The sequence below is a fragment of the Lactuca saligna genome, chromosome 3 (assembly GCF_052625555.1).
Source record: "Lactuca saligna cultivar CGN05327 chromosome 3, ASM5262555v1, whole genome shotgun sequence".
Taxonomy (NCBI): Eukaryota; Viridiplantae; Streptophyta; class Magnoliopsida; order Asterales; family Asteraceae; genus Lactuca; species Lactuca saligna.
Genome location: NC_136419.1, coordinates 45,582,315 through 45,599,806, shown reverse-complemented (window position 1 = coordinate 45,599,806; position 17,492 = coordinate 45,582,315). Strand labels below are relative to the sequence as shown.

At 34.2% G+C, this 17,492-nt stretch overlaps 1 protein-coding gene across 1 annotated transcript; it reads right to left on the bottom strand.

Annotated features, from left to right (window-relative positions):
* Positions 1–8,415: 8,415 nt before the first annotated feature.
* LOC145036298 (Actin cross-linking protein) lies at positions 8,416–15,199 on the bottom strand. The gene is made up of 3 exons (XM_078984747.1): positions 14,513–15,199; positions 9,240–9,932; positions 8,416–9,145 (listed from the first exon to the last, which is right to left on the bottom strand). The coding sequence occupies exons 1-3, from the start codon at positions 15,128–15,130 to the stop codon at positions 8,822–8,824; spliced, it is 1,635 nt and encodes a 544-aa protein (XP_078840873.1). The 5' UTR covers positions 15,131–15,199; the 3' UTR covers positions 8,416–8,821.
* Positions 15,200–17,492: the final 2,293 nt, after the last annotated feature.

The following is a 17,492-nucleotide window of genomic DNA, read 5'->3' as shown; positions in this document are numbered from 1 at the left end:
TACCCAAACCCGTTTATTTCGTGTGGGTTTCGTTTCGTGTCAATTTTTGCCACCTCTACTTAAGATCTTTCGTATCTGAATTACAAACAACACACATTACCGAAGGAACATCAACTCCTTTCGCATCCGAGTTTAGACGAATAGGTAAGCTATTGTGATGACAACGCCATTAAAATATATTTTCTCTATCCTAAATTAATTGTCCACTTTTGACTTTTGAAGTTTTTTTTCTTCAACTTTGACTTTAAATATTTTTTATTTGTGTTATATGTTATTTGATAAAACTTACAACAATGAAAATACATTTAAAATACAATCCAATTATATATTTTGTATTAAGTATTATCTATCAAAAATAAAAATATTTTAGATCAAAAATTGAAGATTAAAGACTTCAAAAGTCAAATGTGGACAAATAATTTTAGACCGATGTAGTATTAATCTTCCTTGGGAGATAATTATTCCACCTAGTTGCAATGGTACAACCCAAGAGAGTTTTGGTCGATAATCATTCTAGCTTCTAAGACCATGAACTCGTTGTTTCCACCTATATCCCAAGACCCATATACTTGTGGAGTCCGAAAGAGGTCAACCAAGGACCAAATCAATTGTCTTTTGCAGTTGTGGCAACATTGTCTCTCCATTAATTGGCTGACTCTCAGATCAATTAAACAACTTCCCCATTCCATCTTTGGCTGATTTTTGCAATCTTGATCGATAGCTGATAAAAATAATCGATAAAATTTCATCATTAAAGGACAATTACCAATCCAACAATCTTTCAAAAAAATAAGTAGAGGCCCGCCACCTATATTTCTTTAGATAGCATGCCGGTGAATAAACCCGAAGTCATTGATTAATTGAACTAATAATACCAAACACCTTTTTTTTTTCAAAACCGGATTATTACTCCAACCTAGACCACCATCACGACCATGAAAAACATTTTATAACCTTAAACCATAAAGCTTCACTGCTATTGAGAAAATGCCACTTCTTTTTGAAAAGAATAGCCTTAATAAAAACATCCAAAGAACCAATACTTAAACCACCTTTTTTTTACTTGCCAAAGAGCTATTTCATTCGACCCAATGCAATTTTCGATCACCTTTTTCTATACACTTATTGATATATATTATGACTGATCACCTTTATCAAGAATCTTGGTTTTGTCTTTGTAAGATCAATTCTCAAAGAATGTGTTTTTAGTTTGATTGATACTAACTTTTTTCGGTAATTCAAATTCGATTATGAACAAAGCGTTCTCACAGATGCTATTAACACAAATATGGATGCCAGTTTGGACACGACCAACATGTCGGGTGTTTGGCTCGACTTATAACAGAGTAGGGATTTTGTATTTAGATGCTATTTCTGTATTGAAACTCTTTGGCTAATTATAGCCGATTACAGGATGTATACAAAGGAAAATAGAGAAAATCAAGGAGCTAATCTAGGGCAATTATACAACAATAAATCCTATCTAAAAATACATCTAATTTGAAATTGATATTATTTGACTTCCTTAATACGCCCCTGGAAGATGGAGGATCCATCGGATACTCCAATCTTGGACTGGAGTCGCTGAAAGGGACCCCGTCCTAAGGGTTTAGTGAGAATATCTGCAAGTTGATCAGCCGAGTGAATGTGCAAAACCTTTAACGAGCCATCAACTATTTTTTCTCGTACAAAATGGTAACCCAATGCGACATGTTTCATACGTGAATGGTAAATTGGGTTTGCACATTAGTATGTGGCACCCACATTGTCACAAAAAAGAGTGGGTGGTACTTTAATAGATATTCCAAGTTCAAGTAAAAGGTTCTTCACCCACGCAAGCTCAGCTGCCCCATTTGCTAGTGCCTTGTATTCGGCTTCGGTTGAAGATCGAGACACAGATTTTTGACGTGTAGAGCGCCATGAAAGGATATTGGACCCAATATATGTAATTTAGGCAGTTGTGGAACGTCCCCCATCAGCAATACCACCCCAATCTGAATCTGTAAAGGTTGTGAGATCTAGAGGAGAACCACGATTAAGAAACAAACCATGGTGAATTGTGCCTTTAAGGTACCGGAGTACACGTTTTAAGGCTTGCCAATGTAGTTGAGATGGTGCATGCATGTGTTGCGAGAGCTTGTTGACAGCAAAGGAAACATCTGGTCGAGTAAAGGCAAGGTACTGAAGCGAACCAACTAGCTGGTGGTACGGTGTAGGATCGATGGTTGGAGAACCATCATTGGGAGAGAGAGGATTGGTGGAGCTCAGTGGTATAGTTACAAGTTTTGCACCATTCATTTTGAACCGTGTAAGGAGATTTTGGATGTGAGCATGTTGGGATAAAAAATAAACCCTTGGCGGTGGGAATGACTTTTATACCAAGAAAATGGTGTAGCATACCAAGATCTTTGATGGAGAATTTCTTGGAGAGAGCATGAATGACATTTTGGAGAAATGTGGTATTGTTACCCGTCAAGAAAATATCGTCAACATATACCAAAAAGTAAGAGATGATGCCATCACAATTATAAATGAATAGGGATGGATCAGCTCGTGATTTGCGAAAACCGAGATGGAGAAGAAAGGTGGTAAGCTCCATGTACTAGGCACGAGGGGCTTTTTTGAGCCCATATAGAGATTTGTGAAGTTTGCAAAGATGAGTGGGAAGTTCCGGATTGACATAACCTGGAGGTTGGGACATATAAACATCTTCATGCAAGGTGCCATGCAAAAAGGCATTGTTGACATCAAGTTGCCTAATGGTCCAATTTTGAGATAGGGCAATGGAGAGTATTGTACGAATGGTGACAGGTTTAGTAACGGGGCTGAAGGTTTCAAAATAATCTTTTCCATATTCTTGAAGGAAGCCTTGTTCCATGAGACGCGCTTTAAATTTGTCAATGGACACGTTCGGGCGTCTTTTGATATGAAACACCCACTTACAACAAATGGGTTTGTGGTTGGAAGGTGGAACAAGTTCCCATGTGGAATCCTTTAGAAGAGCATTAAATTCATTGTCCATTGCCTTGCGCCATTCGAGATCTTTTATAGCTTGATTGTGTGTAGTGGGTTCAATGATTGATGGAGTCGGGTGAAGGGTGGAAGGGTTAATGATAGGAGTAGTTTGTTTTAAACAACCTGTTTTGGACCTGGTAAGAATGGGGTGGTTGGAGGTTAATTGTGGATCAGGAACAGATTGGCTGGTTGTGTAAGGGATCGAGGTGGGGTTTGTTTGTGTGTTAGTAGTAATAGTTTGAGGGATTTCTGTAGTGGGGACAACAACAGTTTGGGTTGTTGCTTGGTCGGTTTGGGCTGTTGTTTGGTAGTGAAAAAACTTGGTGGGAGTTGGGCCTTCACGGTGGCGGTGGTTGGTGAAAAATGGGGACTGCTGGGCAGTAGATGACATGGTGTTTATGGGCTGTTCGGAGGCTCGTGTGGAGGTTATTCGGTCAAAGAAATTAGTGTTGTGGTGTTGCAGATGGTATGTATGAGGAGTGGGTTCAGTTTCTTGCATATGAGGGGATGGTGGTGATGAAATGGGAGATGGGTGTAAGGGATGTTGATGTTGAGAAGGCATGCTAGGGATATTGGAAGAGATTGGAGTTGGTAGTATTGAAGGAGAAAGGAAAGTATCGGTTGTGGGAATGGTAAGTGAGGTAGTGCTAGAAATTTTGTGAGGAAAGATGGTTTTAACAAATTCCACATGTCGGGAATGGTATAGACGATGACTGGTGGGGTCGTAGCACTGATAGGCTGATTTGGAAGGAGAATAACCTAGAAAGATACATCTTTTAGAACGGGGATGTAACTTATGTTTGGCATACGGGCGAAGCTAAGGGTAGCACAGACAACCAAACGGTTTAAGTTTTGAGTATGTTGGAGTTTTGTTATAGAGTACTTGATAGGGGTTTTGAGAGTCAAGAAGTGGAGTAGGTAAGCTATTTATGAGATTAACCGTTGTTTGAAAGGCATGGGTCCAAAACGAGAGTGGAAGATTGGCATAATGAAGAAGTGCTAGACCGGTTTCCACAATGTGGCGGTGACGCCGTTCGGCGGTGCCGTTTTGTTCTGGGGTGTGCACCGGGGGGGGGGGGGTAGTGAAATGGGAAATACCTTGAGACTGGAGAAAAGCAGTGAGATCAACATATTCTCCACCATTTTCAGTGAATACAGAGATGATGGGAGTTTGAAAGTACTTTTCCACCAGTAATTTGAATTGGGGAAAAAGTGTGGAGACATCCAATTTGTATTTCATTGGGTATAGCCAAATGTATTTTGTATGATAGTCAACAAATATAATGTAATAAGTGAAGCCACCAATATATTTTTCTACAGGTCCCCAAACATCCGAATAAACGAGTTGCAAGGGTTTTGTAGTAGTGAACGAATTCATGCCAAACGAGACTTTATGACTTTTATTGATGGAACACGAATTGTAATGAAACTTTTGAAGATTAAAATTAAGACCTAAACATTTGACTAATGATTTGAAAATATGAAGCGAAGGATGCCCAAGTTTATGATGCCAATCAAGAGACGAACTAATTGTGACTGAGTTGAGTTGAGGCATGGATGGAAGGCTAGCATAGTAGACGTCAAGGTAATTCACCTCCCACATTAGACGCGCCCCCGTGCGGAGATCCTTGACAAAGAAATATGTGGGAAAAAATTCCATAGAAACCCGGTTAGTCTTACATAATTTTGCAATAGAAATAAGTTGTTTTTGAAGTTTAGGAACACACAAAACATCTTTTAAAGAGATTGGACTAGAAGGTGTGTGAAGATGAGTGTGACCGGAATGAGGAATGGAGAGAGTTTTACCATCGCCAAGAACGATCTCATCCAGACCACCGTATTCAGAAAGACTGTGAAGTGAGGCACGATCAGACGTAGCATGGTGTGACGCACCACTATCAAACATCCAAGAGGATGATGGAATAGGACGATAGGTAGTAACATTAGCATATGGGGAGGCATTGTTTGATGGTGTTGAACCTCTTATGGTCACCTGGTTGTCACGAAGAAATTTTGCAAGTTTCCTGCATTCTCTTGTTTCATACCTTGAAAAATTACAAAGTTGACAGTGAAAAAAGTTACGAGTCATACGATTTCCACCATATGAGTTGTTTGAATTGAACAACTCTTTGCGATTCACCCTTGTGGTGGAACTACTCTGATTGTTTCTGCGAGAGTTCTGGTTGTTAAAGTTTTGTCGATAGCTGGACCAGGGCTGTTTGTGAGTATAGTTTGCAGTGGCCATAAGTGGTGGTGATGAGGTTGTAGTTTGTTTGAGGATGCGTTCAAAATCCACAAGTTTCTCAAACAATTATGGGAAGGTGATTGGAGTGTCACGAACCTAAAGGGTTGCAACAATGGTTTGATATTCTTCTCCTAATGATATGGACAAGTAGATCTTCATCGGTAAACGGTGACTAGACAAGAGCTAGTGCATCAGCAATCGCTTTCATATCGTGAAGAAACTCGGTAATTGATCGAATTCCTTTAGGGTTCTTTTCCAATTTTGCTTTGAGGGAGATGACCTTGGAACAAGATGCATTAGCATAACTGGTAACCAGTTGCTCCCAGGCTTCACTGAAGTGTCAGCAGATGAAATCAGTGGTTGAATCGTATCTGAGCAGCTACCCAAGATAGCACTGAGGATGGTTTGATCCTGCCAATACCAAAGCGAATAAGCATGGTTTGGTTTTGAAGCTTCCAGAAATTTCACAGGGGGTACATGTGTACCAATAGTGAATCGATCTAGATTAAGACCAATGAGAGCTGATTGGATTTGTTTTCTCGATATAGGAAAATTGTTGGTGGTCAGTTTGATGGGAAAATGGTTATTGACAGTGATTTGAATCACTATTTCTGTTGACATATTGCCAGAATGAAAAAGGGATTCAAGATCGGTGGTTTAGGGCTCGTCGGAGCTGTGGTAGCTCTGATACCATATAACGGAATATAGATTTTGTATTAAGATGCTATTTCTGTATTGAATCTCTTTGGCTAATTATAGCCGATTACAGGATGTATACGAAGGAAAATAGAGAAAATCAAGGAGCTAATCTAGGGAAATTATACAACAGTAAATCCTATCTAAAAATACATCTAATTTGAAATTGATATTATTTGATTTCCTTAATACGACTCTGACTTGCCATGGTTCGTGCTCTCTCTCTCTCTCTCTTGCAAATTACTAGTAGCATTTAATATATATATATATATATATATATATATATATATATATATCAAAGAATTTGTTTTATAAAACACCATAACCCTTATTATTTTAGACCAAACCAATTCTCTTGAAAATGTCTTCATCTTCCTCTTTGGATGAATTTCAATTTTTATGGTGGAATTTGTCACCGGGGTTGGTAAAATGTTACTGCAAACATATCACATTTTATGGAATAACAAAGCTAAAAGCTCTCAACGAAAATCACAAAAATATATTCAGAGAGATCGTAAAGCTTTCCACCAACTTTTGATGCAAAAATATTTTGACGAACATGTGGTTTTTCAAGGCTGCTATTTTAGATGGCAGTTCTTAATGTTCAAACCATTATATCAACATATAGTCGAAAGATTTGACAAGAGAATATCGTTATTTTCAACAACATTCTGATACTAGAGGTACACTGGGTTTCACTCCACAACAAAAATGCAGAGTCGCATTTCGTCAACTTTCATACGACATCATTGCCAATGCTTTGGACGAGGGTTGTAATATGCCCGTTAGAACCACACAAGATAGTCTACATAAAATTTACAAATTTGTGATTATGATTTACAGTCCACGATATTTACGTACACCATGGTTAATATATATATGAAGTGATCATTGATCATCCAACGGTCATACTTGAAGCAGTGACCTCACATGATTATTGGATTTGACATGTGTTTTTTGGTTCTTTTTGTTCGCTTAACAACATCAACGTTCTTAATAGGTCACCGCTATTCAACAATCTATGAGAGATCTACACCAGATTCTTCTCTTCAAGTGCATAGAACATCATATAAGTATGACTATTATATTGTTTATGAGATCTATCCTAAGCATGTATTTGTTAAATCATTTTTCTGTCCAAATGATATTAAATTGAGAAAATTTAAGAAAGCTTAAGAGAGAGCTAGGAATGATGTCGAACGAGCCTTTGGAGCTCTTAAGAAACTTTGTACTTCCTGAAAAAGCTGGCATTTTTTGAGAAGGAAAACTTGCAACGGTCATGAATGCATGTATTATATTTCATAATATAATTATTAGAAAACAAATGAATAGCGATATGGGAGTATGATGAGTGCGGAATAATTCCCGAGACACAATCAATAGAGATCGGTAACGATGAGTACATTGATAAAAAGAGTAGAAATACATAACTGTGAAAAGAACGCATCACAATCTTCCTATGAACTTAGTGGAACACATTTATAGGGTTCAAAACATTGATTTCAGACTATCCGAAAGAAGAGTTCTCGGATGAAAACTTCGTTTAAAATGTTTTAGTTAGGGCTATAAACGAACCAAACGAACACGAATAAGGTCTTTTTCATGTTCGTTCGTTTAAATTAACCGAACAACAAACGAACACGAACGGATAAACGAACAAGATTTTCTTGTTCATGTTCGTTCGTTTAACAAATTACTTTGTTATGTTCGTTCATTTATGTTCATGAACATGCTAAACGAACATAAACGAACATATAATATAGCAATATAATAAAAAATAATTGAATATAAATGAATATAAATAAACTTAAACGAACGAACATAAATGAACATCATAAACGTACGTTTACGAACATAAATGAACGAATGAGACCATTGTTCATGTTTGTTCATTTAACTAAACGAACGATAATTTTTGTTCATGTTCGTTCATTTATTAAATAAACGAACTTCCCGCCGAACAGTTCACGAACGGTTCGCCGAACGTTCAGTTCGTTTACAGCCATAGTTTTAGTTATTTAATTTTGCACTTTTTTTTTTTTTTTTTTGATTTCAAGTTTTTTATTTTTTATCTATGTATTTGTTTTTTTAATTTCAATTAACAAAATTTTAAGTTTTTTGCTTGAATTAAATTGTTTTAAAAAATTTCTGTGGCACGCCTCATTAACATAAATTTATAAAAATGAGATGACACTTATATGCAGACAATTAACATAAATTTATAAAAATAGATGACGCTTATATGCAGACAAAAGACAAAAAACCATGGATCTATAAAAACATGGTAAGCATGACCCACCTTCACCTTTAAAAGCCAGGCAAAAAAAGTATATAACTTGGGGGCCATATTCCAATTAAAAAGACAATTATTTAGGAGATATGGAGGCGTTCAACATCCATCCATCCATTCATCCAAAAACTTCAATCAAAATGCTATAAATTTATTCAAATTTTAGACATGATAAAAAAAAGACACATATCTCATAGCATAACTTCAAATGTTCACTTACAACAAGCCATCTATGGTTACAAATAGGTGGCCACTTGTACAACGTAAAAGTTAAACCCCACTTATTTCTTTCAGACACCTGAGAACCAGATCTAAATGTGGCCGGAATTCAAACTCAGAAACTTCAGTTTCAACCTACACCCTTCATACGATTATTCTTGTTATATATATTAAACCCTGAAAAAACCCTCTTTTTGAGAACTCTATACAACATACTACTATCATCTTCTTATTCCTCACACACTCACAGACATCTCAACAATTCCAATCAAAATCATTGTAAATAACCTGTTAGATACTCACAACAAATTTGATTGGTTTATTGTTGTATTCAGTCGGAAACTTGAGGAGCAAATTCAACGCCTTAAGCGAAGTCGTTTCTCTTTCTCACCTTGGAATGGGTTTTGAACGACGACGACTTTCATGGTGGCGTTGTTAGGAGGAAGCTGCAATTGAAGTGGGTAAAGCTTACCATCTAATGGACTTTGAGAACACACTGTTATGTTGTGTAGTCGTGTCTCTTGCTCCAATGTCCGAGTCAACTCGTTCACTTCTTTCCCTTTGAAACTGATGCAAAACCCTTGTGTGTTTTCGTTTTCCTCGGTTTCCCCCAAATCCTCGGAGATCACATGGTAGTATATCGCTCGCCCTTCTTCTCTCTTCAATGGCCAATCAATCGTCTGAAGAAAATTTGAAATTAGATACTCAAATGATCTGAATTCAAGTTTGGAGCGTAATTTTGTTATCAATTTATCATATGGACATTATACATACCTCTTGATTCCAGAATGATGTGGATTTTGACCAGATTGTTGAAGGCGAGTTGGGTTCAGAGGAAGGAATGGAATCGGAATGAGGAACGACCTGCGTCGACGACGATGTTGGTGCCGGCAACTGGAGTGGGACGTCGACGATGTCGATTTGCCAATTGATCCAACCCTGGGTGGCGCTCCGGTGAGGGATGTCATGCGTGACTGAATTCCTCCACGGCGGAAGTCCGCCGTTAGCACGTAAGTAATGTCCGTATCTGGTTTTGAGCTTCACTTGTTTCCCATGCCCCATGGGCTCCCACTCCACCGACGAGTCAAGGCGGTTGGGAACAGTCTGGAGTACTTTTTTCCCGGTCATTCCGAGCAGGAAATGGTGGTTGGAAGCTGTTAGGTATTTGTCATAGCATGATTTCAGGCGAATGATGGTGACGTTGTCGGGAGTATTGCTGACGAACTCGATGGTCCAGATGTTGTTGTGGGCGGTGGCGCTGCGGTTTTGGGAAACGGATTCCTGGTCGTCGTCGGCGTGGAGGAACTTGCCGTGGTGGCTTCTCAGCCGGACTGCTTTGGCGTTGCGGAGGAGCTCCATTATCGATGGTCCGGAATATTCCTGTTCTTGTTGTTGTTGTCGTTGTTGCATCAACTGCCTCGGTTTGATCAACTTAATGGAGAAATTCAATCGGAAATGTGGAAGTTTCTGTGAAGAACAATGCAAAATCAAGATATATTATAATTTATAGGTGATAAAATTGGGTATTCGTCACTGTCATTCTACTTGATTAAGCTTCACTGTGTGTAAATGGCGACGCGTATTAGAAACGGAAATAATGACGTGTGTCGATAGCGGGGTTGATCACCAAGATTATGATTTTATATAAACCAAATTGTGAGACCCATGATTAAAAAGTTAATTATAAGATTTAGATATTAAGTATTTTTTAAAATAAAATTTTGAATTAATTTAAATGAAATGAAGTAAAAAATCATTGTTATGTTTTAAAAATGATGCTGAATATAAATGTGTAAAAACTAAGTATATTTTAAAGTAAATTTTCGAAATAAATACAATAAATAGAATAAATCACAATCACTATTTATGTAATTTGTCTTAATTAATTTATACTAATAAAACTAATTAATATAAATTCACAAATGTAATTTATTAAATAGAAATAAGAATTCATAAAGGAAAGATTTACTACATACATTAATTACTATAAGGTGACATTTAATAGGTGGAAGTTGAATAAAAATGTAAAAAATACAAAAATAACAAGTGGAAAAAAATAAATTTAGAATTCTAAGAAAATGATATGGGTTAAATTCAATAAAAAGTTAACATTTGGTAAAATTAATATTTATTTATTAGGGTAGATACCAGCGGAATATCCGCACTTTGCAGAATAAAATTAAGACTTTTGCAAGTTCAAAAAAAAAATTAAAATTTTTGGTAATCTTATTTATATTAACTATAAAATAACAATTATTATATTTAGTTTTATGTAAAATTATATTAATTTAAACAATAGATAAAATAACGTTTATTAAAATCAAATCATTTAATGGTCTTTATTTATGTTTTATATGTATATAATATTAGTTATATTTGTTAATTATTTTAATTTACAATTGTTATGATTTATTAATTTAAAAAAATTTAACGGTGTTTTAATTTCATCATGATGATTATGTAAATTATCAATAAATGTTTGCAATCTAATATAATTTAATTTCTAAGTTTTTATTATTTTGAACTATTATTATTATAAATTAATTTAAGAACATCTAAATTGAATTTTAGTTATTATAAAATATATTTTTCAGATATCTTTTAGTTAATTCAGTTAATTGATTTAGATTATTTTATATTTATTATATTTAATGTTTTCCTTTTAACTAAGTTATATATATATATATATATATATATATATATATATATATATATGTATTGATTTTTTAAATATTATTTGATATTTTACTTTAGGTTTTAAATTTTATACTAAATTTTTAATCTTATTTGATATATTAATGTAAGTTATTTATTTAACAATATATTGAAGTTAATAAATTAATGATAATGTTTCCAGCTAAAAACATATTTAAGTTAATAAATAAGTATATTATATGGAAATATAAAGAATGAATTTTAAATTGATGTGGTCAAAACATATTTAAGTTAATAAATAAGTATATTATATGGAAATATAAAGAATGAGTTTTAAATTGATGTGGTAAAGGAAAAACATTTTCTTTATAAGTATAATATAATATAATAATAAATTTTAACAATATTATAAGTTTGTTTATTTTATTTTGATTAGAAGACTAGGTGTGAGACCCATGTATTATATGGGTTTACTTAAAAAAAATTAAATATGAAATTTTTACAATTTGAGAAGTTTGAATTTATAAGAAAAATGAGAAAAAATTTAAATTATTAAAATTAATAAGGATTTAATACATTGAATAAATTACATATATAAATCATTTCTAATAAATATCTTACATATATGTTACCTTATATATTAAATGTGGAATCTTAATTTAATAAAATGAAAAATACAATAAAATGACAAGTGGAAAATAGAAAATTTAAAATTTTTAGAAAATGCCATGTATCCAAATGAAAGAGAAGAAGACATGTGGCAAAAAAAAAACCTTCATTTATTAAGGAGGATATTCATTGGAAAACTAACTTACCAAATCTATCACTCTATCAAGGTTTTGTGTTTCAATGTGGTATCTTTTTATGTTTTAAATATGTACATGTATTTATGAGGCTTAGGTAGTACTTTGACACAATAAATGTTACCAGTACAAAAATAGGGGTAAGTAAGTAAATTGGTTTCTATTTAAGTTAGAATTAGGAGTTCCAAATAAGTTAGAAGAAATAAGTTTATTAAACAATAAACATTTTTGCTTTCATTCCATTAAACACTAAAAAAAGATATTTACTAACAATGACAAACTTACAATAAACTAATAAACAACCCCAAACATTGTTTTGTATTTTTTGTACATAAAATAAAATATTGTGCAACTTTTTCGAACTATAAAAAGTAGACTTTTTCTCGGAATTTTCAATTAGATTCCCTCGTCGTTGGAAACGGAAACGGAAACGCAACGAATAAACCGACTCACAGCCTTTGCACTGACCGATGTGGAATATATGTTTTTTTTTAAAAGAAAATATACTACCTTCCAATATGTTTTGAAAGCCACCCTCAATTTATTTAATATGAACAGAATCACCCCTCATTTTATTGTACCCCATTTACTCGGATTTTAACTTCTCGAATTTGGAACATCTTTTTTTCACAATATCCAAGATATTTTTCTGCATTTGATCATGTATAATTTCTTTAATAATTATTAATTCTTACAATTTTATCGTTTACTATTTAGTAACAATGACAACATAAATTAAAATTTTCAAAGTCAATTAATCGATACAAACTTTTTTTTTTTTTTTTTTGTCGACAAGATAGTATATTAAAAGAACCTTTTTTTAGTATTAAAATTTGGTCCATCTTTTAGTAGTTCTAACTTCTCAGGTATTTTGAATCAGATTCTCGTTAGGTTTTCAATGATTGAAAACATTTCTCGTGATACAAGAATCTAATAAATAAATTTAAAATCATGAACAAAATATTCTTTGATGTACCAAATTCCGGATTTTTTTGATTAGACAAAACCTTAACAAAAATTTAATCCTATGCCATTATTCAATCAAATTGTGGCATGACACGTTATTTAACTGTTCTATGTAAAAACACAATATTTTTAAAACATCAAAGACACAACATTAATTTATGACTCTAATCAAACTATAACCCAATTAACTTATTAAAATTCGAAGGCCAATATTCATACCAAGATAATACTTGTTATGAGTTGTGACACTATTGAATAATAATAAAATGACATGAATACCCCTACTCTAACCCAAGTTGTCCTCTTGGACAAAGGCATAACCGCAAATAGTGTTGTCATATTTAAAAGTAGAGCATTTTTAGAGATGTGGATTTTACTTGTCCACTAATGATGAAATGACAAATTTACCCTCCACCATTTGCATTTGGAATTTGACATCTTAGTGGCCAATATCTCAGTGTCCACTGTCCACACACATTGGGTGGTCCATTAGCTTCCCATCCACATCTTTTGTGCTTTTGCACTTTTAATCGTATGTTATTTTGTTAAAATAGTTTTATAATACTAGACAAATTTTACTAGTTTTTTTTATTAAAAATAATTGCTTATATGATTATTAGAAAAAGAGCATCGTCATTGACATTTTATTATAAGTGTAGTTTTTTTTATAACATCTTTGACAAATTACACACTTTATTTTATTTGCTTAGATGATACGGGACTTATATATAATTTAAAAATTCCTTAATTCAATATATAATTCTTTAGTCAACCAAAAAAAAAGGGTAACTTATTTACTTAGTAAACCAAAGGTCGCATGTATACTTGTGGGGTTGGCTTTTCGATCACTTTTTTAGATTTATTATGATTTTGTTGTTTTTTTAGAGTCAAAATATATTATTAAAGTATATTAGAGTAAACGATTTTTCTATTCATAATATTTAATGTTATTGCAGATGAGTGGTTACAAATTGTATTGTAATAAATACAAAACCTAGTTTTGTAATTACACTAAATAGCTTTCTTTTGATCAAACTATTTTTTTAAGGTGCAATTATTAATATGTATCTTATTTTACTATTTTTTTTAAGGAGCCATAATTAATATGTATCTTATTTTACTATTTATGTTTCATTAAATAAAAACATTTCCTATTCTAGCTACCATAACTTTTATACCATTTAGAAAAGAATCACACATATACTCGTTGTTATGACATAAATTAATATTTTTATGTCGATTGAGGTAAATAAAAAAAAGAAACATTTACTATTATTATATCGAATAGATAAATATGTAAGTTATTGAAATCAAAACAAGTTGTTTATTGGGAATAAAGATAAATGATTTACACCAATTAATGAATTACGTTTTAACCATGTATAGCATTTGAAATTTTGTTATAAATTAACTATATTATAGTTATAAAATATTTTAATTTCTATATTTTACTATAAATTACTTATTATATTTACAAAATTCCAAGATGATGCTTCAACAAATTTTCATAAAGTAAATACAGGATGATGATTAATGAATGAATAGCCACAAAAATAATATCTAACAGTTATTGCGAAAATAAATAAATAAAAATCAGTAAAAAGTAAGAAGAAGAAAACGTACTCTCATCAATGATAGGGCATGATGATGATGGTTCCGACGATAGAATCTGGGAGATTGGACCGGTATCGGCGATCGGAGCTCCAGGCCGGAAAGTTCATCGGCGACCGATGAAACATAAGGAACAATCGATAGATGATTATTATTATCCTCTTCTTCATCCTCCGTTACATCTACAGCCTCCACATCCCATAATATCCAATTATTCGCTGAACTCGTAAAACTTCCGTCATGCGACACGGTGTTCCTCCACGGCGGCACCGCTCCGTTCGCCCTCAAATACGTTCCGGCGAACGACTTCAGCTTAAACTGAAACCCGTCCCTCACCGGCTGCCACTCAATCGCTAGATCTCTGGTGTTGTTCGTCAACGATTGGACGACTTTGTTTCCCGTCGTGCCGAAGAAGAAAGGCGTATTGGTCGCCGTTAAGTAACGACCGTAACAGCTTTTAAGACGGATGACGTGATCGTTTGATTCAACATGCTCCACCAGCCACCGTGCAGCGCGTGTTGAGGCGGAGCTGCGACTTTGACGGACGGTTTCAAGGTCGTCGCCGGCGACGAGATATTTGTCGAGATGGCTTTTCAGTCTAACAGCCACTGCTTTTTCGAAGAATTCCATTTTGAGAGAGAGAGAGAGAGAGAGAGAGAGAGAGAGAGAGAAGACGAAGCAGAAGTAACAATTTTATTTTCACAATAAATATTCTTGGCTTTATATGGCTTTATATAAAACAAATTAGAGTAAATTACAAAAAACACCCTCGAGTATTTTAAAATTACAATAACAAACATAAAAAAGAAGTTGTTCCCTTTGCTTATTTTTCGTCTCTTACGTTGATTCCATTACACTAATTATGACACGTGTTAATGTGCTTGTCACGTGCCTTCGTTTGAAAAGCTAAATTTAATCTTTGTTATGTTAATAAAATAAAAAATATATATTTTCATGATGCTTTACCGATTTCATTTGTCGATAACTCAAATCTTATACTTCGGTTTGGAATGTGAATATATGATACAATTCATGCTGCATCGCTTTAGGGAATGTGCAAACATGTGTCACATTTCATGCTGCTTCATTGATTTACATTTGTCATATGTATTTATAAAGTTTGTATATGTAGTTACTTATAAAAAAAAAAAACTGTTGTAAGAGTATCATAAGTTGTTGGATATGTGTTTCTCAACAAAAATATTAGATAGTTAAAAATGTTGGTCGCTAATGTCTTACACTTTTTTATAAGAGAAATTGAGTAATCCAACCATTTTTTTTTGGGGTTTTTTTAAAAATATATATATATATATATTTATTTATTTTCAAAATAACCACATATTTTGGAATGGATCGTTACAAAACGAATTTTGAATTATTTTTCAGGTGGCACTGACCATTTCATTGGATCCGTAATGCGTATTATGGATCAACTGTATATGTTACAGATCGAGATTTTAAATTTCAAAATCCGGAATATAATTTGAGGATGCGATATCATTCCGGAAAGGCACATTCTGATTCTGACATTTCGACTCAATTCCGACGTTTCGACTTGATTCTGACACGTAACTCTCATCTCCGACACGCATCAACACCCACCTCCAATATGAAAGATGAGCACTACGACCATGTTACTTTATGGGTACGTCATTCGTTTTCTTTTTGTTTGTTTAAGGTTCCTATTTATCTACTGTTACTTATTGTTTCAGAATTCGTAGACCGCTTTTGGAATGAACTGAAAACGTTTTTGAGTTTTTTTAAAGATGACATTGTTGTAGGACCAACTGAAAATTAGTTTAAATGTTTAAGTATTGTTGATTTACATCAAAATGACGTGTTCCGGATCTTACATTTTCATCTTGGAAGCTTCCGACACGTGAAGAACTATTCTGGAACACAATGAACTCGTCCGGAACATGAAGAACATGTCTGAAAGTACTCCAGAATATTGTTCATTTCCATTTTAGAATGAAGTGATAACATTTTTTTTGTGCAACACAACATGGTTTTTGATGCATCAATTACACTCTCGTGCAAACCAAAATTAGCGGGGATACATGTTTCGGAAAGTGATTAGGCATTCCTAATGTAAACGAGGATCCTTTGCTTCTACATTACGTCTTTTGCCACGAAGTTGTCACCGACCCCCGAAGCCAAGTAGAGGAAATGGCTTTTGAGGTTGTAGGTTACGGGCTGTCTTTCGGAAAGAAAGAATTTTGTCTCATCACCAGCTTCCGGTTTGGTCACTATTTTCCTGTTTCTACATTCGACGCCACCTTCCGTTCTCATGCCTTTCCTATGGTCCCGACGAATGTCTCTGTCAAATTACACCATGTTATGAATGTGTTTCTGTAACATCCGGATTTCCAGGTATATTATTCTAATATTTTTATTTTTGGAATTTGTGAAGGAACTCGGCGAGTTGATGCTTAGACTCGCCGAGTAGGGTCGTGGATTATCATCCAGGTTCGCGACTGGACTCGACGAGTCCATTAGTGGACTCGGCGAGTCCACGCTGTTTAATGAAACCCTAATCCCCCGGGGTTGGAGCATATTTAAGGGAACTCATAGTCCCCCATTGCGGCTACCAGTCCCTTGAGAGAACCCTAAGTGAGCTAAATCGTTTGGGAGGAAGGAGAAGCTATATTTGATCTTTCTATCTTTGGTTTAGCAAGAAGAAGGTGATCAAGAGCAAGAGGAGACTGAAGGAGGTGTGATTCTAGTGGTTTCAGAGTCCAGAGACTTCAACTTGAGGTATTTATTCGGACCTTCTTTAGTTTTGGTATTGATTTTTAGAGTTAGGGTTTTCTAACCTCTTTTGAGGATGGTTATGTGGAGCAATTGGTCCCTTCTCGATTTTATGCATTGGATCTGGACTCAAAAAGGTCCAGAGACCTTAACCCTTGGAGCTTTATGAGTTATCTTGGGAGTTATGAGCTTAGAATGTCATTTTTGGGGCTAAATCACCAAATGAGACCATCTAGATGAT

What these genes read in the sequence shown, in the direction of transcription:
- LOC145036298 (XM_078984747.1), bottom strand. Translation starts at nt 15,130, where the DNA reads ATGGAATTCTTCGAAAAAGCAGTGGCTGTTAGACTGAAAAGCCATCTC. An exon ending in ATGCCCTATCATTGATGAGA is followed by an intron (nt 9,933 to 14,512) that starts GTACGTTTTCTT and finishes TGTTCTTCACAG; the next exon opens with AAACTTCCACATTTCCGATT. An exon ending in CATCATTCTGGAATCAAGAG is followed by an intron (nt 9,146 to 9,239) that starts GTATGTATAATG and finishes AATTTTCTTCAG; the next exon opens with ACGATTGATTGGCCATTGAA.